Source organism: Thermobia domestica, chromosome 10 (assembly GCF_964235325.1).
Source record: "Thermobia domestica chromosome 10, izTheDome1.hap1.1, whole genome shotgun sequence".
NCBI classification, from domain to species: domain Eukaryota; kingdom Metazoa; phylum Arthropoda; class Insecta; order Zygentoma; family Lepismatidae; genus Thermobia; species Thermobia domestica.
This window is the reverse complement of record NC_137463.1, coordinates 220,230,534-220,258,351: the sequence shown is the minus strand read 5'-3', so window position 1 is coordinate 220,258,351 and position 27,818 is coordinate 220,230,534. Positions and strand designations below refer to the sequence as shown.

Below are 27,818 nucleotides of genomic sequence, written 5' to 3'. Positions count from 1 at the left end.
AAACTACAACCAAATGTCAAACTATAAGCAAACTTTTTTTTTTTTTTTTTATGCTGGAATATGTTGGAAACCTTTGTCCAATGCTTCAAAAGAGACTGGAAAAGCCATAACGTTGCAAGAGACGCGTGAAATTCATCATTATGAACACATCAGCCTGTTGAAACTTGAAGTCGTGTATCTTCTTCAAAGACAACATTCACTCTAAATACTTCAGCAGAATCGAAAGACATTTGTCTTTCATGCGAGCAATTTATTGCGTGCATTTCTGAAGAAATGGTGTATTGGAAAAATATTTGAGAATTCACAGGAACATCGTGACTAATGTGAATTTCCTTCATCCCTATGGACCCACAAAAATGCTTTTCTGGCCAAAAACACCAGACACATGCTGGATTCCATGCAAAATTTGCATCATTAATATTGAATACCCAGTATTTTTTACTGGTACTGACAGAAATTACAGCATTTCTGAAGAAGAAATTCAAGCTACTGAGAAGACCTCTAAAATTGGTGATAAGAGATCTTAGGCTTAATATTTCAAATTGCTTACAATCAACCAAACATGTAAATGTTATTTGTGTATTATATAACGATAGTCCATTACTATTCAGTGTTTGTTTTATCAAATCAAACAACACTATATAGCTTGCGTAATAGGCACATATTGTTTTAAATTAACATTATAAATTACATTTAAGTAAGAGTTTCTACTTGTTTTATTATTATTATTATTATTATTATTATTATTATTATTATTATTATTATTATTATTATTATTATTATTATTATTATTATTATTATTATTTCATAAGAATCATCAACCATTACAGAAGAACATACTTAACCACGCAAGTCGTATTACTAGAAAATTAAATAATACGTGACTTGATTACGTTTTTTCCTTCAACTTATCAAAAAACACCCTCTATTTTTTATATGATAAACAGGAATACCAGAGCTACATATTTTGAAAATTTGAGGTTGATGTTAGGTGGGCCTTTCTGAGAAATAATTTTAAAAATTTGATATTATTTTTTACTTCTTTTTTCTCTTTGATGGTGAAATTCATATGCTTACTGACACTGACATTCAATCCAGTACTTCAGGGCACTTCATCACTGTTGTAAAATTCTGTCACTAAATTAAAGGTGTTTCCAGGAATACTATATCTTTTTTTAGAACCAGGTTTGGCTAAAATGCAATGCTCCTTTCTGATTTTCTGGGCTTTACGAACGAGATATTCGGTTGTGAGAAATGTTTCAACAGTTTTCATAGTCCATGATTTTGGAACTAATGACAGAATCTGAGTCCTTTCAGCAATGGTACTTGAAGTTTCAGATTTCAGGCTCAACTCATTTATTCAGTCACCTCAGTCTTGACAATTATAAACATTTTCAACACGGAAAATTGGAAACAAGTCATTGGAAATTTGGGGATTTTGTGCAAAATGTGCCTAAATTCGCCCTCAACTTACATTGTGTCGTAATTTGTTTTTCTTCAACATACCAAGAAACACCCTTCTAATTTTTTTATATGTTAAAGCGGAACACCAGAGCTAGTTATTTTTAAAATTTGAGGTTGGTATTAGGTGGGCCTTTTTCAGAAATACTTTCCAAATTTTGACATTATTTTTTCTTTCTTTTTTCTCTTTGATGGTGAAATTCACATGCTTAACCTCACTTGGGAAGTTCTTTACTACAATATTTTAATTGCTACAAATTCTAAGATTATTTTAGTAAAAACCATTTTCAAATAGCTTCAATATCTCCAGAGATCTAGTGGTTTCAGTACTTTAAGTCGAAGTCGGACTTAGGTGCTTTTTGCACAAAATCCCCAAACTTCGAATGGTTCCTACAGCAGTTCCCTTTGAGGTAGAGTTGTAACATTTTACAGGTTTGTTATGTTTGAGTACCACAACACACGTACAAAATTTGAACAAAATTTAAAACATATGAGTCACATTTTAGTTTCAAATTTGGTGATTTCATATGGAATGACCCTGTAATAGATGACGCTGAAGAATGTAAGTACGTAATGAGCACTTTGTTGCGCCCTTCTGTTTCCACCAGGGGACAGCTGTTTTAGGCAATTCACTATTCTGAGATTTTTCCAAAAATATTCTGATGCTTTGTTCTTTGCAGACCACCATGTTTCACAGAAGAGAGGCACATCAGGGCCTAGATGTTTGCTGACAAGACCTTTCACGAAAAAAAAAAATCGATTATATTTTGCATAGTTGCAACTGAATTTCGAATGTGTTTAACTTTATTAGTGGCATTAATAACCAAATTTAATTTATGACTAGTACAGTGAAGAAACAACGCCTTAGGACTGTTTTTGCATTATTCTGTTCACACCACCTTCCGCTCCTACCATTGTGGCGCATCCGTCATAACTCTGTCCACATAATTTCGAAATATCAAGGTCACATTTTAACAAAAAGGATAAAACTTCAGTTACAATTGCCTTTACATTAAGTTTCTGTAGAGCCACAAATCCAAGGAATTCTTCTATTTTGGGTTGATTTAGAGTTGAGTCTAAATATCTAATTCCTACTGACAACTGCTCTACACCAGAAATATCCACACTTTCATCAGCAAATACTCAGAATGATTTTCTTTATTTGCTTCCTTAGCTAAAACATTTTAAAATTCCTTTTCACAAACTGAAGTCAATTCATTTTGAATTCATTGTGAAATATATTTCGCATTGCCGATCGTCCTTCAATGTGTTCTTTGAACACAGTGGGCCTTATGCAGACTCCTTCTGACGAGTGATTAGTGTCATACTAAATAGTTCGACTAACATATGTTTCCTGTAGTAGTCAGGCCTTTAGTATGACGCTAATCATACGTCAAAATGACTCTGCATAAGGCGGAGTGTCAAGATACAGGCCCGAGTTTGATTTATCACCTTGAAGAGATATATCATGTGTTATGCAGAAAAAGATGGAAGATAATATAGGAACTAGCTTTCTTTCTTTACTTTCAACTTGCTTGATTCCGGAATTCGGACAACTCTATTCTCATCTTTTTGCCTTTTAGTAAAAAAGTCTTATATCCATTCTGAACACTATACCATTAACAGAGATTCTTTTTACAAAAAAAAAAAAAAAAAAAAAAAAAAAAAAAAAGCATCTTCGGCTTTCGAAAGCAAACCAGAAGAACCTATAAAACTTAACCTCTTTTGAGAATCCAAGGGGAGCAATTGCCCCCTCTTGCCCCCCTCTGTGGGCACCCATGATCATTGGTTGATTTAAAATAGAATGACTCTTTTGTATAGATAATTTCACATTACTCAGGCTCTTTTGAGTTTTCAATGTGAGTTCAATGGCCCAAAATTTCGTACAAAGAACCACCGCCAAAGAACTCAATTTGCAAGTGGTATCAATAATTCAAAACCACAGGATGCATTTGCAAGGGAAAATCGTAACCGAAAACATGCTGAAATGGGTATGGGAGAAATTGGCCTAAAGAACTGGTGTATGCAAGATAACAAAAGTGGCTCACATTGAGCATTTGTGAGTCACTGTATTACAATTTCTACCATTTGCGTGGGTTTTGCCTGAAGTAGAGTTTCCCCGTTGTGGCTTTTTTCCGAAATGATTTCCTACTCGTGGTTATTCCTCGAAAGTCACCAGCCCGAGTCTAAAGTTGAACTCCATGGATCTATCTGAGTCGAAAACAAAATGAGTGACTGAAATTAGTGATTTTTGTCAAATCGCCCCGCTGTCAAGTTGCTCTTTGACTAATTCTACAACCATTAATCACAAACATCTCAGTGTGTTACTAACAAAGAAAAAGGATATTATATTTTAAATGTATGTAACCATTGGCAATTAATTATTGGAAAACTGTGAAGAAAACAAAGAAAATTTCCATAGAAGGGAATAGGGTATTGAAGTCCCCTTTAAATTTTGTGGACAGGCGATCGACCAATCAGAGAATTCATTCCACAATTAATTTTTTAAAATAATAAGGAGTTGAAGTAGTTCAAACCATTTTGAAACACCCCGTATAATGATCATAGGGGCAGAAAGAGGGCATGATGATCATCATCTGGTGTTTATGGTGAGTACCATAAACAAACAAATAAATAAATAAAATATAGTTGATAACTAAAAACACACTTTCGTTTAGGCTATGTTTTAATTCTAAGTACTGGAATTGAAATAATTTCGCTTGTCATTCGTGGGTTGAAAACAACGAACGCTATGTTTGGACGTCATCCGTCTGTATCAGAAGGAAAAACGGTTTTGGGTACACTGTGTTTACGAAGCAGAAATGAATTGCAAAATAGAGATGAATTTATGACGTTAATTGCGATAAAGGATACATTATAGTGTAAAAGAAAAAAGAAAATGAAACTCTTTCGGAATCATAAAAGCGGAAATTGCTTCCATTATATAAGTTAGAAGCAATTGAGCTTTTTATGTGGAATACCATCCTGAATAAATGTATTTCCTGATCATTTTTTCTTTCCTTTGAATTTCAAATCATAAATAGTGTTCATGCAAATTTTGAAATCTCTATATAGGAGTGTAATTGTGAAAGTTATTTTTTACATGAATAATCATTCAACATACATGTTCATATATGCACATCTAAACGTGAGATACCCTTACAACAAAGAACATCTACAAAAATTGTCTTTGTTCTGTTTTGTTTGGATATTTTTCTTTTATTGTTTACGTCACGTTGTTACCACATTTAATTATGAATCTCCAAGGAAACAATTTGAACAAATGGCGAAAACTTCTGAAAGAATATCAGTCAATTTTAGGAGCAACTGCGTTTGTACTTATTCGCTTTATTCTTCCACAAGCCTTAGTTCCAATTTCTCTCTATGTGCTTCTGTTTACTGACTATTGTTGGATTCTAGTTCTCTATGGTTTTTATCTTTGGTTGGACAAAGACACGCCAAGTCAAGGTGGTAGAAGGTAAGTCACATGTATCGTAAGAAACATAATGGAGCGTTCAAAGTACAAAGGAATCAATTTCAAGTACCAAAGTTGTGAGGAGAAAAGAGATAAACTTTGTACGCTAAGCTGAAGTACATGGAAGACTTTTATTTACATTGTTATTAACTTATTTACAATATCTGGACATGAATCTTCAAGACGCTGAAAGGTGCTTCAGATAAAGATCTTAAAGGTGAAATTTGTGTTCAAAATGACCAAAAAAGTGGACTTGATTCCCTTTTGCACTGAACGTACCATGTATGAATCGATGATTGCGGAAAGGAACTGAGTGACATTATTTATGGAATTGGTTTATGAACATTTTCTGATTCTCAGCAGGTAAAAGCAACTTTTTTTATATATAGAAAATATCCTTTCGAAGGCTTTTAAAATATTGTAAAGACAACCGACTTATAGATTGAGTGCGGAAAGATGACCATTCAAGAAATTTAGTTTTTTTTTTTTTTTTTTTTTTTTTTTTTTTTTTTTGCTTTAATATCTCAATACTATACAAAATGCACTCAGGTTCTTTCCGCAATCATCAACTTGTATGTACACTCATATCCAAAATTATTGTCGCATGTCTATAAATATGTTGTTGCAGGAATATAATTTGATAACGAATACGCCCGGTATTTCATATAATGTTAGTGTGTGTATAATCGGCAAAGACATGTAGTGGCAAATTATATGTCAAAAGAGCAGTAAATAAGAACAATAAAACAAAAATAAAACTTTCTCATTCATTTAGCAACATTTTGTTTTATTAATTCTAATTTTCCTATTTATATATTTTTTCCTATGAAATTTACCAGAAATATACATTTTCTAATTATACATACAGTATCAGTATTAAAAGTACCCTGCAAAATCATTATCAAATTATATTCTTACAAGAAGAGTTATAGATATGCGACAATCATTTTGGACATGAGTGTACATAGTTCACGATTCAAGGTTTGGTGAAGGAAGTAGGCATAAACATTTAAACTCTGTCATGTTGTAACATTCTATCCAACGTAATGTTATATTTCCTCCACTGTAAAGTTAACATATCGCGTAGTTGCCTTATATCCAGCGTAAAGTGATATTTTCTCCATTGTAAACGAAAGTGTCAATCTATACAGCGTTAAGTGGCGTTTTCTTCATTGTAAACATACAAGGGATGGACAAAAATATGGAAACACCTGGTATAAATAAGATAGCCATCTCAATGGTAGCTGTCGCTGTGGTCACCAGCACATCCTGTAAGGTATACAAGGTGGCCAATCGAAAAATGAAAAGAAATCTTTGAGTTTTACGTCCCGCGCTTATGGCGGTTAGGCTAAAGGAGACGGTGATAATGGGAAATGAATGAAATGGTAGAATGAAGAAAGTGGGAGGAAACGGGAGAACCCACGCACACGGTGTTTGTCCACCACAAAGTTCACTTGGCGGACCTAGTATTGAACCCGGGACCCCAAGCACCAGAGGTGAACACTCTATTACTGAGCCACCGCGGCCCCCGTGGCCAATCGAGCAGATGGGCCAGTTACAGTTTAGCGACCGGTTCGTGCAGATTATCGTTAATCATGTGTGAGCTGACGGAGTTTCAAAGAAGACAAATTGTGGGTGCGCGTATGGAGGGAGCTTCCTTGATGAAAGTAGCGGAAATGTTTGATATATCAAGAGGCACAGTCTCGAACATTGAGACCGCCTACGAGTGTTTCAGAAAAACCACATCAGCGAAGCACCAGCGTGGACGCAAGTGTGTGATGCGTGACAGAGACATACGAACATTGGGTAGGATTGTGACCAAGCACATCACCACGGCGCCAAAAGTCAAAGCTGAGCTGAATACAGTGCTTGCAAACCCCCTTAGTGTCAAAACAGCCACAAGCAGGGTATTTATGGGAGATCTGCAATTTCCAAACCACTCATGACAGTGGACCATGCTATTATACGGAGACAGTGGTGCAACCATTCATGAAAACTGGACAATGGAGCAGTGGAAGAGTGTCATCTGGTCGGATGAGTCTTCCTATACATTGTTTCCAATTGCTGGCCGAGTTTTCGTGTGGAGAACGCCAGCACAAGCGTTCGACATAGACTCTCTGTTACTAAGAGTGAAGCTTTGCGGTGTTTCAGTGATGATTTGGCAGTCATATGCTGGTACTCTGCCGGACCCATCATCACCCTGAATGTACATGTCACTACCAAGGACTACGTAACCATTTTGAGTGACCAGCTGCATTCCATGGTGCAAACTTTGTTCCCAGATGGTAATGCCATGTTTCAAGATGACAGAGACCCTGTTCATACAGCTCACATCGTCCAGGACTGATTTGATGAGCACAATGATGAAATGTCACATCTGCCATGGTTTCCAAAATATAGTATACTAATATCATTGAGCCCTTATGGTAGTTTTGGAGACCAATCTACGAGCCCGCTACCCAACACCGTCGCCTCTATAATAGGGTGGAGCGAAAAAATCAAATTTTCGAATATCGAATTCTAATAGGGCTCAAAGTTGTGTATTTGCGTGCTAATCAATGAAAAAATAACGAAAAGAGTTACACGTTGAATCTTCAGTTCGCTTCAACGGCGTAAAAGTTTTAAAAATGACAAAAAAAAAAAAAAAAAAAAACACCAAAATTTACGTTTACGCAAGAAATATACAGATTACTTTTTCTTTTCATTTCTGAAGCGTCTAAGTACTTTATTTTAGTTGCGTGAGGTCATATTTGTTAATGATTCGTTAATCTGAGTGACTTTATACATTTTAATTTCATAATGATTTTGCAGATCTTCGCCGATTTCTCAATGTTTTTCCCCTTGAAATGGCCCAGAACTCAGCACGAGGAGGTGGCTGCAATTCGAGTTCCACCCTATCTAAGCATCCTATCAATTAGGATGTGCTCAAGCATGTCCAGATAAACGGGACCAATTATTATCTGCTCCATGAAGAAAAACGATTCGATAATTCTGTCGCGTCCCAAAGCACACCACACATTCACTTTCTCGCTCTCTGACACATTTACGAACAATGTATAGGAGTTCGGAACCCCAAATGCACACATTGTGATGATTCATCCTGCCTGATGTGTGGAAGGTTGTTACGTCACTGAAAAACACCCTCTCTAAATAATTAGGATCATCCTCGATCCGTTACAGAATCTCCTTTGCAAACCTGGTTCGTTTTGGTAAGTCATCGGATTGTAACGCCTGAACGATTTGCACCTTATATGCATACAAACGCAGTCTTTTAAACTGCATCTTATGGACCATTGAACGTGGGATGTTCAGCTCGCGTGACGCTCTGCGAACTGCCTTTGTTGGGCTTCTAGTGAAGCCTCCCTGACCTCATCCATGCCTAAAAACTTCTCAAACCATGTTTTAATGGTCTTGACGTCTGGTAGATCCACTTGGTACTTTCGTCTGAAGTTTCTTTGCGCGGTAATTGGTAATTTAGTCTCAGCCAACCACACCATACGCTGTGCTCTTTCTTGTGCTGTTGTCATCTTTCTTCATGAACACCTGCAACAAATTACAAAAATTAACAGTCAACAACAAAAAACTGTTTGAGTTGCTCTTCAAGATGCCGCAAACCGTTATTCTCTGGCACTAACAGTTTTCATGCAATTAATATTTGTAATCAGGGAAGTTTCATGTGGACATCCTGTATAATTAATTGATTTCTTATTACGAGATCTCATACTGTAAATAAATAAGTTGTTATTATTCAGGGTTTGTCCTAACGATATTATAATTTATCTTCATTGAATTTTCTTGTGCAGATTAATGGTAAGTAAAAATTCAACTTCTCCATTTCGAGCATTCTTCAAATGCAAAACTTATATCTCCTATAGAATCTCGAGTCAGTAAGATTCAATGTTGTGTTGCTTCAACAACTATTAATATAGCATTGTTTTCATTTCAGATCAGAGTTCTTTCGGAATTTAACCTTGTGGAAATATTTAAGAGATTACTTCCCTGTAACTCTTGTAAAAACTTCGGATCTACCACCGGATAAAAACTACATCTTGGGTTGTTTCCCACATGGCTTATTATCAATGAGCTTTTTTACTCTAGTAGCAACAAACGCTTTAGATACGACATCTCTGTTTCCTGGGATCATGTTTCACCTTTGTACCCTGAGAATTCTTCACTGGATTCCGATTGCACGTGAAATTTATCTCGCCTTAGGTAAGATTTACAATTTTGATTATTGTTTTACTTTTTTCTTTCTTTCGTTCTTGCTTGTGTTCTTGGCATGGTTGCTTAACGGTAATGGAAGCGATAGGCATAAATCCAAGGATGTTATAAAATAGAGGATCTGCCTATATATATATAACTTTATCATATTAACACAATGAAGCAAAAACAATCGAGTATCGCCACGTCTGATTGGCTAATCTCGTTTCCACCATGAGTGTTGGCTCAAAACATTGCAATCTTATTGGGCGGAACTAGGAGAGTGGGGGTGGCAAAACTGCGACATATGGCTTCACGACTTTGTTGTATAGGCAGATCCTCTATTTTATAACATCCTTGCATAAATCGTTTTTATCGGATTTTGTAACGAGATAATTTTATCCGTTACATTATGTTTGTTTTCTTCTCTTCAGTTTTTTTTCCTATTCTATTTTTTAAATTCCATTCCTTGTTGTATTAGGCCTGTTAAAAATTATATATATTTAACTTAGAACAGTATTTTAAAATTAATATTACCATTAGTTATTAAAACGTTGAGGGGAAATTTTTGGTGAATTTTACATTAGAGGGAGTTAGCAACATTTGGCTAGAAGCAGAAATAAAGGTAGAAGGTGCTCGTACACAGTAAAAAATGGTTGTGTTAATTCAACTCAATTTTAACACAGGGCAGTGGTTCCAGCGTGACTACCACTATGCGGTGTTAGTTCAATACAGACCCCGTGGTGTTGGCGTTTAACACAGGGGTGTTATGTCTTTAACATACAACCAGTGTTGAGCGGTGTTAAGTTCGGATCTGTGTTAGTATTTTCGGTGTTGATTCGACACCTTGTCAGGGTCGATGGTGTGGAGAGAAGTGTTGAGTGTCACTTGTGGCGGTGTTGCGCTAACACGAAGAAAGTAACACAGTCTGTAGTGTGTTAATTATTTTGTGTTAATATTACACCATGTCAAGTATCAATATAACACAGTCCCTATGTTACTTCAACATTATTTTCTTATTATTTCAACACACAATCTGTGTCATAATTGAAGGTCAGACCACCAGATTAACACTGTTTTTGGTGTTAGTTCGATTCCACTTCTGTGTTACTACGACACCTATTTCGGTGTTGAAATAACTCCGTGCGTAATGTAACCATTTTTCTGTGTTGGAAAGTCATGTGGTGTGCATGCTTACGCTTACCGAAGATTCTAATTTTAAAATAAGGATAGTAAACTACAGAACACTTCATTTAGAAAATCTTCATAAAAAAAATTTGTCGTCCTCCCCAACATTTCTTGATGGTGTAAAACACAACCTTCACCATCTTGTTCAAGAATGATAGGAAACTCTTACCTATATCCTTATAATATGTTTGCCTCTTAATCATGATTCTACTTGTTTTCCGCCATTTGTGAAGCACAGTCCCCGGTCTTGACTGGTGAGCTCTAGTGCAGTGTAGAAGTCACACAGTAATACGATGATGTTTCTCGCTGTTGACATATTTCTTCAGAAACATTATGTAAAACAATTGAAAACACATCGCGCGGTTTGCATGCTGAAATTTTGCGTATATCTGGATTTGTTTAAGTATTTCCTTCTACTATGTTTGTCTGTAGCTTCAATCCATTAGCCTTTACATTTATATGCCAATATATTTGGCAATCACGCAGAAAACGACACCGAGGATTTTATACTTGTGTTAATTTAACACACAGGCTGTGTGTGTCATTTTAACTACCAGCATTTGACACACAACTCTAAATGGAGAGTGAGTTGTACTAACCACCTGTTTGTGTTATTGTTTGATATCAATACTAGTCGACAAAAGGTATCGTCTAGTATAAAAACCATAGTAGATGTTGAGCACAACCGAGGCAAGAGCATCGTATGTCGAAATATTCTTCGGGAAGCCAGTCATATTGTGGGGAAGGAGTTATTGATGTTCAATTAACCAGGTTAAACGGTTGAGAGTGAGGTGTTCGAAGATTTTGTAAGCACATGGAACCAAAGCTATGGGGCGAAAGTTCTCTGCGGAACCAACAGAACTTTTGGTTTTTGGGACTGGTACAATTAACACATTATTCCATGCCGAAGGAATAAGACTGGCATTCCATATGTGATTGAAGTATCGGAGCAACAAAGTGAATCCAGAAGGCGGTAGATGTTCATAATGACTATAGGTAAGGCCATCGATCCCTGGAGCAGTAGATTTCTTAATGCTGTTGAGAACAGTTTCCAATTCGCAAGAGGAAACGTCACGATCAAGAACAGGGTCTGAATTGCTAAAACATTGCCGTTGTAGAGAGAGTCGATCATTATTGACATAAGGTGGTGATAAAGAATGATGGAAAAGGTCAATCCATCGTAAATCCTGAAAATGAAGAGGTAGATTCTGGGAATAATCGCTGTGCGTGTAATGTTCCCAAAAAAGTCCAAAGCTTAGGAGTGGGTGCACGAGTAGAAAGAGAAGTACAAAAGTCGTGCCAACTCTGAAGCCTAGAGGTGTTAATAATGCGTCGAGCACGGGCTTTGTGATACCTGTAGGAAAGGAAATTGTCCTTGGACGGATTTTGAAGGAAAATGCGAAAGGCCTGTTGACTGAGATTAATGATTTGCTAGCAAGAAGATGTCCACCATATAGGTGTCCTGTGAAGTGGTGCGTCCGGCAGGAGAGGAATAGGCCTGTTTGCATAAATGAGAAACAGTAGATTTAATAAGGAAGAAGAGCTGTGAACCGGAAGAATTGACCGCTTCAGGAGTCAAGGTGAAAATTTGTTCAGCAATGTGATTAGAATAATGCGTTCAGTTCAAGTTCGTGACAATATATTGTAATTTGGAGGTGAATGCCAAAGTAGATGAGAAAGAACAGCCATGAGAATGAAGTAAGGGATGAGTAGTGAAGAGAATCGGAAAGTGATCACTATCGCAGCGATTGAAATAAGTATGCCATTCCGTATCAATATAAAAACGATTGGGGGTTAACGTTAGATCAGGTGCGCTTTTACCGGTAAGAGAAATTCTAGTAGGAGAGCCATTATTTAGAAAAAGATACGGAGAATTCGCTAAGGCTGTAAGAAAGGTTTTCCCAGCCACATCAGTGCGATTGCTGCCCCAGAGGGTACTGTGTACATTAAAGTCGCTACCTATATAGAACATCTTGTGAAATCCTTTTGCAAAGAACAGTTAAAACTTGAACTTAATTCTTATGAAATCGAGAGGGCTCATAGATTATCAAAAGGAGCAAGTGCACTGATAATAGTAAAGTTCGTGTCATACAAAAGAAAGTCGGAAGTACTAAAGAATGCACATCGATGTCGGGGTTGTCCTGTTATAATACACGAGGACTTTTCACCGGCCGTTAGAATGATACGTAAAGAACTCGTAGTGTATATGAAAGAAGAAAGATCCCGTGGCAAACGAGTAAAGTTACAATTTGACAAACTGTACATTGATAACAAAGGATATACCTTAGGTGATTTACAAGCAATGAAAACTCAAACGTCTTCAAGTTTTACCTTTTGGACACCGAACAACCAAGAAGAAAGTGATATAGCAACACTGCAGCAGTTTCCGGCAAGTAAACCAGGGCAGCGGACAAGTGGACAAAGGGGGTGCTAGCTCCAGTCACCCTCGGGGCAGAGGAAGAACCATCTGATACCATGCTGGCTCTTCAGGTAAGCTACTAACAAGTGAAATATTGAAATCAATGAACTACAAAGAATGCACCACAGACGAGAGAGGGAGCCTCCGAACTGCAATTTCTAAATGTGGGCGGGGATCAACCAGTTTGTCTATTCCTAAGACAACGTTATTAGAAATAACAAACAGAAGGAGAAGTGTACCCTCATAAACACTTATATGCAAAATGGCAGAGGCTTAAGGACAAAGATGTCATCGTTCCTTTGTAATGTGTTATCGTCCAACTTTGACCTAATTGCAATCTGTGAAACTTGGCTTCAAAAAGAACACTATGATTGAATGATTCTTGACGATCGCTATTATGTGTATAGGACAGATAGAGATAACAAAAGAACAGGGAAAACCAAGGGAGGGGGAGTACTGTTAGCGGTCTTTAAAAAGTATAAAGTAGTAATGATTGATTGCTTATCAAATGAATACATAGAATGTCTGTTGGTTAAATTGTTATGCGAAAAAGTAACTATATATATTCTGTTAGTATATTTTATACCGAAGTCACCTACTGAAAAAATATGAGGAATTGTTCGACATAATTGATTCAAAATGTCCATCAGGTTGTACCCTTCTTATACTTGGTGACTTCAATTTACCGGACGGAAATTTCAATGACTACAATAGTTATCTCAAAATTCCGGCCAAACTACAATGCATTAAAAATTTCATGTCATTTAACAATTTACAGTCATTTAATAATGTACATAATAAATTCGGTAAAACTCTTGATCTAGTTCTAAGTAATTTAGACCAAGTAAAAGTTAGCAAAGAACCTTATCCCTTTGTCAAAGAAGATGAACATCACCCTACTCTGAACGTTGAAATACAATTGGGTCGTCTAAAACAAGCAAAATTTAAGCGTAATGTAACGGGGTATAATTTTAGAAAGGCAGACTTCAGAAAACTTTACACTGAACCTGGGCGGGTAAACTGGGACTATTTTACAGGATACAGTGATGTAGACGAAGCTGTTAAATGCTTTTACGACACTATATATAGCATATTTGACCTCTGGTTCCAAAGAAAACAAAACCCCCGCAAAATTATCCAACGTGGTTTACTCTGGATATAATTAAGGAAATTAAATCAAAAACATATCATCATAGGAAATTAAAAAAAGAGAGAGGGGAGTAAAAGTTTCCATCAACAAGAATTCAATAGATTACGGAGGAAAATTAAAAATGAGGTACGGAATGCATATAAGAATTTTGTATTAATGTCCGAAGCATCCTTAGAACAAAATCCATCCGAATTATGGAATTTTGTAAAAAGTAAGACACGGCATTTAAATGCCGAATTCTTGTCTAATAATAGTAAAGAAATAAACAACGACGACGAAATGGCTAAGGAGTTTGCGGACTACTTTCAGTCTGTATACAGTAAAAGTAAAGACAATACAACAGAACAGTTAGTGGGGGTAGATAATGGTCTAAATATACTGTGTATATCATCGATAGAAATACAGGAAATTGCTAATATAATAAAAAAAGATGAAGTCCAAAAGAGCAGTAGGACCCGATGGAATCCCAAGCTATATTGTAAAGGGTTGTATAGATCACTTCCTAACACCGTTGAAAATCATATTTAACCTGTCAATTAAATCCGGAAAATTTCCTAATGAGTGGAAAACAACGAGAGTTTCACCTATCCCGAAACCGAATAATAATAAGAGAGAAATTAAAAACTATAGACCCATCTCAATCTTAAGCACCTTTGCTAAAATTTATGAAACAGTCTTATACCAACGGATAATAGCACACGTGCGACCATCTATATCAGAATCACAACATGACTTTCTTACAGGCAGTTCAACGGTCACAAATCTTAGTCTAATATCTACCTTTATAAGTAAAACACTAGACTTGGGGGGACTAGATGTAATATACATAGATTTCGCGAAAGCGTTCGACAGCGTAAATCATAATAGATTGCTCAGCAAGCTTAAACAATTTAGCTTCAGCAGCGAACTTATTGATCTATTTAAATATTACTTGGAAAACAGAAAACAATTCGTCGTGTACAAAGGGTGTAAGTCTCAGGAGTATGTACAATTATCAGGGGTGCCACAGGGGTCAAATTTAGGGCTGTTGTTGTTTCTACTATTTATCAATGATCTACCGCGAAGTATACAAAACTCTCACACGCTGATATTTGCAGATGATGTTAAAATATATATGGCAATAGAAACATTAAATGACTGTAAAATGCTTCAAAATGACTTAAATGAACTGATGGAATGGTCCAAAGAGAACATCATAAACGTGAACACTAACAAATGCAATGTAATGTCCTTTACAAACCGCAAAACCCCTCAGAAATTTTCGTATAAGATGAATGACATCACTTTAACAACCTCGGATACTGTCAGGGACTTAGGGGTGGTATATGACAGAAATTTAACATTTAATAATCACATAAATCACATGATTGACCAGGCGTAAAGAAACCTTGGATTCATCATCAAGATCAGTAAAGAATTTACTAGTATTACCGCTATCCGAAAGCTATATGAACACTACGTACGTACAAAACTCGAATATGCAGCCACTATATGGAACCCTCACACAAAAATAAACTTAAATAATATAGAAAAAGTTCAGAATAAATATCTAAGGTACTTGACATATAGGGAGACACAAGTATATCCGAAAACATATAATAGTCAATCTTTAAATTTAAACTTTAATACGTTAAGTCTAGAACAGCGACGAATAATGCAAGATATGTTGTTCCTATAGAAGTTACTTAATAATAAAATCGACTGCACCAATTTACTGCAAGAATTTAAAATACGCACTCCTACAAATGTAACTCGCCTTGAAAATGTCAATTTCTTTTACTGCGACAGATTACACACCAACACAAACAAGAGGTCACCAGTATGGAGATTGAGTACAATCTACAATAGGTTAACAAAATACACAATGGATTTGGATATTAATAGTAACAGCGTAAGTCAATTCAAGGAAGTTCTTTGTAATGTAATAAGAAATAATTGTAAATGAAAGAATATCAATGATTTTGCAATCACATTATAACTATGTATTATAAGATGAATGTATGAATGCGTTAATACATGTAACGGACACTGTAATTGGGTTATGTAGCCTGTTGTATCTAGAAATAAATAAATAAATAAATAAATGAATATAGTCAATGTTTGAATTGGCTTGAAAAAGATCATCCCAAAATGCGAAATCAGGATGAATCGATGGTGGTATATAAGGTTAACAAAGTGAACAGTATCCACCGTAACCCCAAGTATTTGAGCGTGAGGGGAATTGTGAGAAAACTGAATAGGAAATATATTATGAGGAAAGCCATGTTTGACACAAGTCGCAATGCCTCCATGGTGATCATGTCGAAATTGATTAATTACAGTATAATGCTTAGCTTTACACCAGGTTTCTTGTAAGAAGATGAGGTCTGGAGAAAAAATATGAATTAGATGATAGAGATGATGAGTTTTGCCGTAGACGCTATGTCAATTCCACTGGAGTACAGTAACGCGTCGAAATTGCTGCTACGCCATGTTGATGTCAAGGGAAAAATAGAGAGTAGATAATAAAGGTCCGAGATGAGAGTCGTATTTATTTGCCACAGTGCCAGCAAAAAAAGGTGGATAAACATTTCCGAATCGCATCCTTATACTTCTGAGGAGAACGAGTGGAAAAATCCTGGAATCCCGTGCTTATAGAGGAAGGTTGGGAGGAATGGGATGAAAGCGACAAAGGAGTGGATGAGGATGATAATGATGTCTGCTGACCCGATGGAGGGACACAGTCCGACCAGATGGTTCTGCAGATTGATCGGATATTGGACGTATAATCTTCCTTTTAGGAAATCGGGTAACATACTGGAGCACAGGTGGAGCCGAAAAATTAACTGTTGAAGGGGATGTGGGAGAAGTAGTTAAAGACTTCCGGTGATGTATACTATCTGTACGAGGTACGATTTGGTTCCGAAGATGGGGGTAAAAGTACCAGTCGTATTGCGTCATTTCTTGCCCGGAGGTGAGTCGGGAGTTGTGGTTTTAGGAGGAACAAAAGTAGACGTGGAAGCAGAAGATACGATACTGGCGTAAGATGAGTGATATGTTGTTGGCGGTAAGAAGGAAGAAGTACCATGACTGGCAGGAGGTATATCAGCAGAAAATTGATACGGAGATGTCTTGTCCGTTGATTTGGAAATAAAGTTGCAGGCTTCATTAAACGAGATTCTATTGAGAGCCATTATTTCCATAATTTTCTTCTGACGGGTTGTCTCCAGGCAATCTTGACTATCAGCCGGATGAGCTTTACTGCAATTAATGCATTTAAAGGCGTTGATACGGGTATCTGAAGCGTGAGGAGCACCACAATTTTTGCAAAGAATTTTATTTAATCGGAAGTTACGTTTGAGATGTCCGTATTTAAAACAACCATGTAGACATTGACGAATGGTAGAAGTGTAGGTAGAAACAGTACGGCGAACATAATAAAGTTTGATATCCTCTGGAAGGAATTGTGAGTAAAAAGTGAAAATGACAATTTTAGTTGGGTGAAGTTCATTGTTAGAATCTTTGCTTTAAATTCTCCTAGCTGACGTTACCTGTACATCACAGGAGATATCAGTAAGTCATCCATAGTGACATTAATATCGATATCCCATACGACACCAGTAGAGTATAGAAGGTGGTTCGGGATATAAGCATCCCACTGATTTGTTTTCTTCCAACTGTGTAAAATAAGTATATTTGTTATGATAAATAGCAGTGGACGCCGCAGAGAAAGGGATATCAGGTACGGAAGTGTTAGCTTGAACCGTAGGAAGAGCAGAAGAAGGGCTTAACTCAGAGACAACTGAATTAGCATCAGTGTCCATATTGATTTCTAAAGTATCCAAATCTCGTGCATGCAGAATAGACAAATTAGTATTATCAACCATACTGGGGTTCCAGAAAGAAACCCACAAACAAAATGAAAAGCCCAGCAAAATAACACAGTATATATAATACCTAAGTACACAAAATTCAAAATTAGTAATGAAATAGAACAGAAAAAACACGACACTCAATACTACACTTGTAACCAAACTATAATCGTACTGCACTTTCACTAATATACACGAACTAGAATCCTGTCCACCATTTTTCGATCATTCGGGAATGTTCTTCGTAAGCCCTTTGTAACTTTTCATAAATCACAGTAGCGGATTGGCCAAGCTTTACATAAAATTTGATAACATTGCTCAAACTTTTGTCATTCTATTTTTCGAAATGCACCTCATAAAATAACTTCACCTCAGACGTTCTCATCATTCCTTTAGCAACTAGAACATGTTCAAACTTGTACTGAGCAGTGTTCGTAGGTTTTCATAAGAAAATTTCCCTCGACTGACACAAAATTTTCCCTTTTCTTATCAAAATTTCCCTAGTTTGTTGAGTGTCCAATTCCTATGACAGAAGTTATGTGATAAGGTTTATTTCCTCTTCTTTCTCACCTCAGCTGTAGATTGGTGGGCAACATGGAAATTTTAAAACTTTACTTTCCCTTGGGGGACGTGTTTTATACTGTGTTAAGATCTTGTCTTATCTTCTTCACTATGAATAGTGTTGGTTTTCTGCATCAGGTTTTTTCCACCCATGTATGCTTCTAATGTTTATTGATGATTGTTTCGTACCTAATTGAATCTCAATATCTATTTTATTGATTCGGTTTTTGAAGCTATATGAAGTAACCATTTTTTTTGAAACTTTATAGACCAATAATAGTTTTATCTGTTTTTTTCCTTATATATGTGTATATATATTTATTTTGTGAATGTTTGAGTCTTCCTGAGTCATATAGCTTCTTGAATATTAATCAAAGATTTGTGTTAACCGTATATACATATGACGAATTAAGTTAACAGTTGTTATAGATATATATTCTTCTTTCTATAAGTATTAATCTTCTGTGTACATAAAAGTATTTTTATTCATTTTTTTTAGAGATTAATTCCAGTAGCTATCAAAAATTGAATAATAAGTCGTATCGAAGTCCAGTTGTTAGTAGCTAATATATATTTGTATGATAAAGGAGTATATCCATGAATTTTGATTGTTTTAGTAGGTCCATCCTTAAGTCTTGATATGAATCGCATTGGAATAATATATGGTTGATTGTGCCGACTCCTTTGACGCACCAGCAATGATACGTTTCCTTTTTTTGATTTGAAATAATTTGTAGGGAGTTAAAGCCGTTCCAAAAATTAACCTATAATATGTTATGATTTCTCCCCTGTTCCATTATTTAAGAATTTGTTCTTTTTCGATTTTATTAGTATGAATATTCCAGTATAATTTTCCTGGAAGATTTGGTTGATGATTTTTCCAATCATTTAAATCTATTTGTGATATTTTAGATAATTCTGGATATAAGTTTTTTGGGTTCAGTTTTACTAGAGTTTTGTTTCCTTCTTTACATGCACTCTTTGCAGCTTGGTCTATGATGTCGCTATTTTTAATGTTGACATGAGCCCTCATAAAACCTAGTATTATTGAGTAGTTTTGTTTCTTCATAATATCATAAAGATATTTGATGTTAAGTACTGTCCATGAAACTTTATTGTTCCAATGCGTAGTTGATAGGGCAGTGATTACACTTAAGGAATCTGTACATATTATTGCATTTTTGATTTCATGTTTTTTAATGTATAAGAAAGCTTGTCTTATTGCGAATGCTTCACCATCAAAAATAGACATGTTTTTTGGTAATTGGTACTTAATGGTGGTATTTGTCTCGGCTATGAAGATAGCTACCCCGGGGTATTTTAATGCATCTGTATATATTAAAGAATGCTCTTGAGCAAATTTTTCTATGTTATACTGCCAAATGTTTTGAAATAATTGGTTTTTCAGGCCTATGTTTTTTAAAATTGATATATGAAGGAATCAATGCTTCTATTTGTACCATGTTTACTGAATATTTCCATGCATAACAAGCAATGGATGGTAATTTATGTATATATTGATAGTATTTATATAATTTAATGTAGGCTTCCACAATCCATGGTTTATTTTTCGAATATGGAATTTTCTTATTTTCTAGTAAGATGGTTATTTGTTGTAGTTTGGCAATTAAAGTTGAATTGGCTTTGCTGAAGCTATTAAGATAAACTTGTTAGTTATCTTCGAGATTTCCAGTTGGATTGGTAAACATTTGGTTTCATTTAATAAACCTATTTTCGGACAAAATTCTGGTTGTGAAAAAATAATTTTGGCAATTTTGTATAAAGTTTGTTCTATTTTGTTGTAATATTTGTTGCTTTTGTTCTAAAATAAGCTTCCATATAGAAGTTTTGCTTGACTTACTTGTTTTAATATTTTGATTAAGGTAAGTGGGTTGATACCCCACTTTTTTGCAGCTAGACATCTTAGAAGTTGTGATTGGTTTTCTGTGCTCCTTAATAGATTTTGCATTTGTTCATTCCAATTGAGCCTCTTATCTAAATACATGCCTAAATATTTATTATATGGTTCCAGTTGTAATTTAAAATTATTATACGTTAAGTGATGTTTAGGATTGTTCTCTTTTCGTGAAAAAAATTATGTATTTAGTTTTGTTCCAGTTCAATTCAAATGCATTGCTGTGCATCCAGGAGAATAGTGTATTTAAATTGTGTTCTGCAATTTTAATTCCTTTTTCTATGTTGATAGCAATAGTACTGAGTAGGACATCATCATCAAATGATATTATTGAGCTGTCCTTCCATTTTTATATATTAAGTCAAGAATATATATATTGAATAATACTGGACTGTTTGCTTCCTTGTAATAATCCTAGTGATGTTTCACGAGGCTGCGTGTATGTGTTGTTTATAAATACCTTTCGATTAATTAGTGTGTTGTGTACAATTTTTTAATCTTTCCTGGAATTTTTAGGTTTGCCATTTTTCTGATTAATATATCCAAAATTACGTTGTCATATGCCCCTTTTATGTCGAATGAGGTTACTAACATTACATTCCTTGTGATGAAGGTTTTATATATGTCTAAAGTTAATAATCCTAAAGCGTCGTATGTTGATTGTTTTTTTTCTAAAATCAGTAATGTTGTATGGGAAAATTTATTGTATTCTAAGAACCAATTTAGTCGATTTAGTATTAGATTTTCAAAGATTTTGTATGCGCAAGGTAACAAAGCTATTGGTCTGAAATTTTCAGCTGGATTTAATGAGTTTTTTGATTTCGGTATTGGTATTATAAGTACCTTCTTCCATTCCTTCGGAATATTTCCAGTGTTCCATATTTGATTGTAATATCTTAGTAATATCTGAAGTCCTTTTAAAGGTAAGTTTTTGTAGTGTTTATACCCAATACCGTCGATTCCAGGAGTTGAATTCCGGTTTATATTACTTAGAACTAGTTGTAATTCTTTCATATTGAATTCTGAATCTAATTCTGTGCAGTTATTACTGAATAAGAAGTCTTTCACTAAAAGCCGATTGTTATTCACTGAACAAGGAGTGAATTTTTGATGAAATATTTCTATCCAGGTTGAATCTTGTAAATGTAATTGGGTTTCTTGGTTATAGGGATAGTTTTTAAATTTCTTCCAGAATGACCAAATCTTGTAAGAAGAAGTACGGGACGTTAGCGAATCACAAAAGGTTTGCCAGCTTGATCGTTTAGTTTGATTGACTATTTTTCTTAATTCTGCTTTTTTCTTTTGATATTCAAAAACTAAATTTGGATTTTGGTTGTTAATAAAGGCCTTAAATGAGGCTTGACAGGCATTAGCGCTTTGTTGACAAATTTTATTCCACCATATAGGTTTTCTGTTGATTTTTGAGTTATATTTAAATGTTTTGTTACTTTCTTTTTTCCTCTGATTATTTATTTGGGTCGAAGTAGATTTTATAATTTTGAATATATCAGACGCTGTAGTTGATAATGTGATTTTGTCATCAATTATTTTCTGATATTCCTTTTGGTTGAAGTTAGAATGAACGTGTTGTAGTTTTGATCCTGAATTGTTGATTATTTGTTGTGAAGTCTTGTCCATGTTTTTAAAATAATGCGTTTTAAATATTATTGGCAGATGGTCGCTAGTGCATGGGTGGTAATAGGTGGACCACTCCGTCTCTATGTAGTGAGTATATTAAGTCAATGTTAAATCAGGAGCACTGTAGGAGTTAATGCTTATACGAGTAGGAGAATCATCATTCAAATATATAAAGTTTGAATTTATAAGTGCTTTCATTAATGCTTTTCCAGATTTATCATTTCTGTTTGATCCCCAAATTTTGGCATTAGCATTATAATCCCCTATGATATAGTCTAATTTGTGATTTGGGTTTAGTAATGAATTCCAAAAATTTAGTTCTGGTTGTATTTTTGGAGGAATGTATATATTTAACATTTTAATATTATGTATTATTATTCCTATTGTTTGAATATGAGGGTAGTAGTTTCTGAAGTCTAAAGAAAATGTTTGATATTTGATATTATTTTTGATGCAGACTGCTATTCCTCCATATGGGTCAAATCTAAGTTGATTAATACAATTGTATCCTTTTAAATTTAGGTATATTTTAGAGTTACACCAAGTTTCCTGTTCTCCATGTTGGGATCGAACCAAGGTAGTAGGCATTTTTTAATGGCTCCTATTATTTTTTGTTTGTGAGCTTTAAATCTTTCACTTGATTTTTCCTCATGTTCAAAGAATTTTGAGGTCATAGGTCTGTCATATTGACTTTGCCGTAGTGGAAGGATTGTTGATTTCTCCTTTGATTCAGATATTGTGAATTCCTTTGTATTTGTTTTTGGTTTTTGTGAGTTTTGATTTACGAGGATTTTTCTTTTAATATTCAATTCTTCTTTAAGTGGGTACAGGTATTGGCGATTCCCTTCTGGGTTTTTTTGCAAGGTTGGGTTTTTTTGAAAAATTTGTAGAGAAAGGATCTGGACGTGATAAGGTTTTCCGGAGTGGAGACTCTGGATAATTGTTAATTGAATACCTCTCTGTGTATGATTTTATAGTTTTGAAGTCTATTTGGTTACGTCTTCTTTTTTCAGGAGGGATGTCGAAAACCTCTTGTTGTGGTGTGACTAAAGGTGGCATATCTTCAAAAGAAACCACTGATGCGTACGACTTATTAGGCGTGTTAAAATCAAACTTTGCGTGAAAAGGAGGTGAATAAGGAGGTTTCTTACTAGGGGTTTGTATGATGTTTGATATTTGCTGATTTTTCTTTCCTATTAACTTGTTGGCTTTATTAAAGGAAAGTCTTTCCTTTGTCATTAGTTCCATAATTTTCCTCTGTCGGATTCTCTCTGAAATTGAGAATAGTTCGCCGCGTGCTCTTCTCCACAATTAATACAGTGTAACGGATTGGTACACGTCTCTTGTGTGTGAGTTCCTCCACATTTAATACAAAGGGTTTTCTTGAGACGGCAGCTAGCTCTTCTATGTCCGAATTTATTGCAGCCATCTACGCATTGACGTACAGTAGGAATGTATGTGTAAACAGTTCTTTTCATGTAATATAGTTTTACATCTAATGAGAGAGATTGTGAATCAAAGGTTAGAATTACCGTTGATGTGGGTTGTAAGTCACCTTTGTCGGATTTCCTGAAAATTCTACGAGCAGACGTTACTGTGACATCACATTTAATATCATTTAACAAATCACTAATTTCTATCTCTGGGTCCACCCCTTTTATGACTCCGGTTGAGTATATTACGTGGTATGGAATGAATGCTTCCCATTTTTGTTGATTAAGGATTTCGTGTTCTAAGAAGTTGTTACCTTCTTCCCCTGAGCGAAATTGAATTTTTGTAAATTCTTGCCTATGCTATCTATTTTTTCAATCTCTTGAATTTCAGCAAAAAAGAGTTTTCTGCTTATACTCATAATGTGTTTACGACCAATATCTTCTTTTTTGGACTTTAGAAACACATGGTAAGGTGCAAGGTGATGAGTCTTGTATTTTACTTTTTCTATCTGGTACGTATTGTTATTAATGTAAAAATTACCTTTGTTGTGTAGATTTGTGAGGTTGAGATTCTATATTTGCATTTAAGGAGCATTCCCCTACTTCAATGTTATCTAGGTTATGTTCCGACACAGGAACCTATTGTCGGTATCCATAGTTTCTAGGTTTTGATTTTCTGCCATTTTGGTAATTGGCTGAACTTCCTATTTCCCAATATCAAGTATTACTATAATTTACATGCATCGTCTCTTTCCGTAATACAGAATTAAAATGGACACTTTACTAAACACAACACAATTGAAATGAAAATGAACACTATTATTAACTAAAACATAAAGTAATATAAGAACGATGTCACCAATTCTGTAGGAAAGTTCCAATAACGATGGGGATTGCACTTAGATTATGATAAAAGTTTATACTATGTATTAGTATAACTTGTTATAATTATGCAATCACTGTTGTTATAATTAATTATGTTTGAATTTCACTTTCGTTATCACTTCTTACTATAAAATATATCGTGACTTTGTCTTCACTTTTATGTAAAAACACTTCGAAGCCATCCAACCAACACTACCGCCATTTCGAGGCTCCAAATTTCTCCTAAGAAGGTGGCCGTCGATGACTTGCTTAGTGCTTAGTACTTAGTTTGAATTATCGATACTTGTAAAGAAAATTATGTATTCTCTGGTACCGGCACAGGAACCACATTCTAATAGTTTAGCATATGTGCCACAAAAATGCCAACTCAGGAACAGAAAAAAAACTGTGAACTGATTTGCCTTGGTTATTCCTTATGTCCAAGAATATCATCCCAACCGTAATTAATGGGAGATTTACTGAATTTGGGTCTTTGAGGCTGAAACCCACGCAAATTGCATGATTTCTTTTTTAAAAAATCTAATGTTAGTCATTCCTATGCGTATAATCTGCAAGCCCCTTCCAAAAAAGTATAGTCATTTCGTGAAAAAACGAAGTCTTTGTGAGTGAAGCCTCTCTCAAACTACTTTTCTGGATCCGCCAATATTCATAATTTATTTTCCAACAAGAAATTCATTCCAACCTAAATTTAGAATGCAGGAGGTTCCAGTAGTAATAATTTCCTATCTAAGCGGTATTTTGCACTTGTGCAAACCCCGAGTAGAGGCTGAAACTGCTACTTTTTTTTTATGACTTTAAAACGTTTCACATTTCAATTTCAACTATTGTATTAAAGTCCCATTATACACAGTCGTATTCTATGAAACTGACTTAACTTTGACGGAAAATCTTGTGCGTGATATCTTTCAAATTTTGGGGGCCTTTACAGTGACTGCTTTCCATACCTCTACAACAATGAACCCTCCCGGTAATTAGAACTGATGTTAACCGCCAACATTATAGCCAAAATGCAGTTAGATGTTCTATCTTACGGTGCCAGTTCAAACTTCCTCTTCTCTGTTCATGGTTTTGTCTACAGATGACTGTGAAACTCTTTTCATATTTTGTGCAAAGTATAAATTTTGAAAATTTCATAATTGGTGCAGCACGTGGAAAATTTAAGAGCAAAATGAACTTTTTTTTTTTTAACTTTCAAGATGGGATTTTATAAGGTTTCAGGTTGGCATCACTGTTCGTGCACAATCTTTCGAGCCTCATTACTTTTCTAATATATATCATATAAATACACACTTTTAACAGGGACGCACATGTTATTTGTAAACATATTTATTTTTCTATATTGGCCGAAGAAAATATAATTCAATTGGATTGTTTTATTTTACAGGAACTATATTAGTTTCCAGAGAAAGTATTTCTTATGTGCTTCGTGCACAAAAATGTGGAGTTGCACCATGCATTCTGATTGGTGGAGCAAAAGAAGGGAGGGAAAATGTACCTGGGTGTAATACCATTGTTCTGAGAAACAGAAAAGGGTTTGTTAAACTTGCTCTCGAAAATGGGTAAGTCTATCAATGTACTGTTTCTCTCCAGTACACGAAAATGTGCTTGGTAGTCAGATTGGCCCGTCCAATCCTCAGATCTTACATTCATTGAACACTTATAGTCAGTTCTGAAGCTCAGACTCCGTTGTGGATGTCTTTCTCTATCTCCCGTCACAGAACCTAGTGCTACACTATATAAGGAATGCTAGAATATATCTGTGGAAACCATTTGACTTATTTTTTTCTGCAGACTAACCTTGGTCCCATGTCATATTAATCAAATAAATTGCGTTTTTTTCAAGTGTTTTATTATGTTCATAACCACCTGTATGTCAAAAGTACCAAATATACACAAAAAATTCTGATTCAACGGATATTGGTTACATCTATAACAGAGATGGAGTGGGTCAGTGCGTCAACAGGACATGACCCATTGCGACCCACCACCCACCGTGACCCACTCTTACCCATTACGATTCTCGACCCACTCTGCTCAGTGCATTGTAGACAGTGTTTTCTGAACCTGGTGACTTTTGTCTAAGTTTTACTTTCAAGATCTGCATTTTTCTGCGTTTTGCATTTGTTTCTATTTACTTACAAGAGGTGAGTATATCTAAGTGCAAAAAGAACTTCAAGCACTTTTGTGCATTGATATTTGTAACTGTAATAATAGCAATAGAACTTACTACTTGGCTTTCGAGAGCCAATCGAATTTTAGTTTTTTTTTTTTTTTTTTTTTTTTTAACGTTGGCGCACTTTACTTTGATTTGAGACTTTCAAATTTCATTCTATTTTCCACTGAAAAGTATCTGTAATTCAACAAGGAAATAATTATATATAATAATTAAATTGAAATTCATCGTCTCTGGCCCACAACAAACATTTTACTATCGTAAAAGTCAGATCCACCGATATTGTAACAGAGCGGTGCTTGAGCGATCGACCGTAGAAATTGAAACTTCGATTACTGATAATTTCACAGCCTTGTCTTTAGTCAGTGGAGAAGAGGACGTGGATCATGGGTCAGAGTTAATAACGATGAGTTTTAGTAGGTGATGGGTCAAAGTGGGTCATGGTCGGTGATGGGTCAAAGTGAGTCACGGTGAGTTGTGGGTCATGACTCAAGTTTTCACTTACCCACGCCATCTCTCTATAACTATCATGGTTTGCATGTTAATTGGATCGCATTCATATAGTCAGAAAATGCAAATGTATAGAACAGTAGGAGAAAGAGTTTTTGACAAACAATCTTATAAACAACTCCAACCTCCTGCTATTCTAATTACAATGTTTCATTCCCTTTTTATTCAGAGGATTGGTAATCAATAACGCTAATACTTCATTTTATATTTCAGAGCAGATCTGGTGCCAGTCTATTTTTATGGCGAAACAGATATTTATGATCAATATAAAATAAGGAACCCTATACTAATTAAAATACAAATGTGGTTTGCGAATATTTCTGGACATACGCTGAGAATAATAACAAGCTTATTACCTCTCCGCAGGCCAGTAACTATTGTAGGTAAGCAATATTCATAAAATAATTCCTAATCGACTGATTGACCGGTCAACGCTAAGACCAAATCCCTTAATGTAGAAACTTGGAGTCTTGATAGAACATAGGATTTGCGACGTACGGTATCACTAAGGAAGAATTTTTGGAAATATAACATGGAAGGGGATGTAATCTTTACAATAAAATGTCTATATCTAGGAACCCATTAAGGTTAGAGACATGAAATTTGGTATTTAGACTTTACACTTTAAATATTTCAGCAGAAATAACACAGCAACAGCAATAAAAGAACGAATACAAGCAGGAAATAAGGCATATCATGCTAACAACCTTCTATTGACAAGGGACAATTCCGATATGATGAATTCAATTGCTGAAAATGATTGCTAGCACGGGATTCAGTACCAAAAGAAACAGAGAAAAGGTGGACGTTTAGTGACAGACCGTATACAGGGTGGAAGATAAATGAGGGCAAAGTGCGAAGGTAGAACGTAGAAAATGTCTAGAAATTCCATGTTAATTTTGAAACGAGTAGAGGGATTAAGGTCAAATGTTAGATATGAGGAATATGTGTAGAGCTCC

The 27,818-nt window shown here is 35.2% G+C and overlaps 1 protein-coding gene across 1 annotated transcript in view; it reads left to right on the top strand.

Moving 5' to 3' along the window:
* Positions 1-4,669: 4,669 nt before the first annotated feature.
* LOC145661786 (2-acylglycerol O-acyltransferase 3-like) overlaps positions 4,670-27,818 on the top strand; it is a 29,485-nt gene continuing 6,336 nt past the window's right edge. Inside the window, exons 1-2 of the mRNA XM_081727125.1 lie at positions 4,670-4,939; positions 8,883-9,148. Coding sequence (XP_081583251.1) covers positions 4,716-4,939; positions 8,883-9,148 — 490 coding nt within the window. The 5' untranslated portion in view covers positions 4,670-4,715. The remainder of the gene's footprint in view (positions 4,940-8,882; positions 9,149-27,818) is intronic.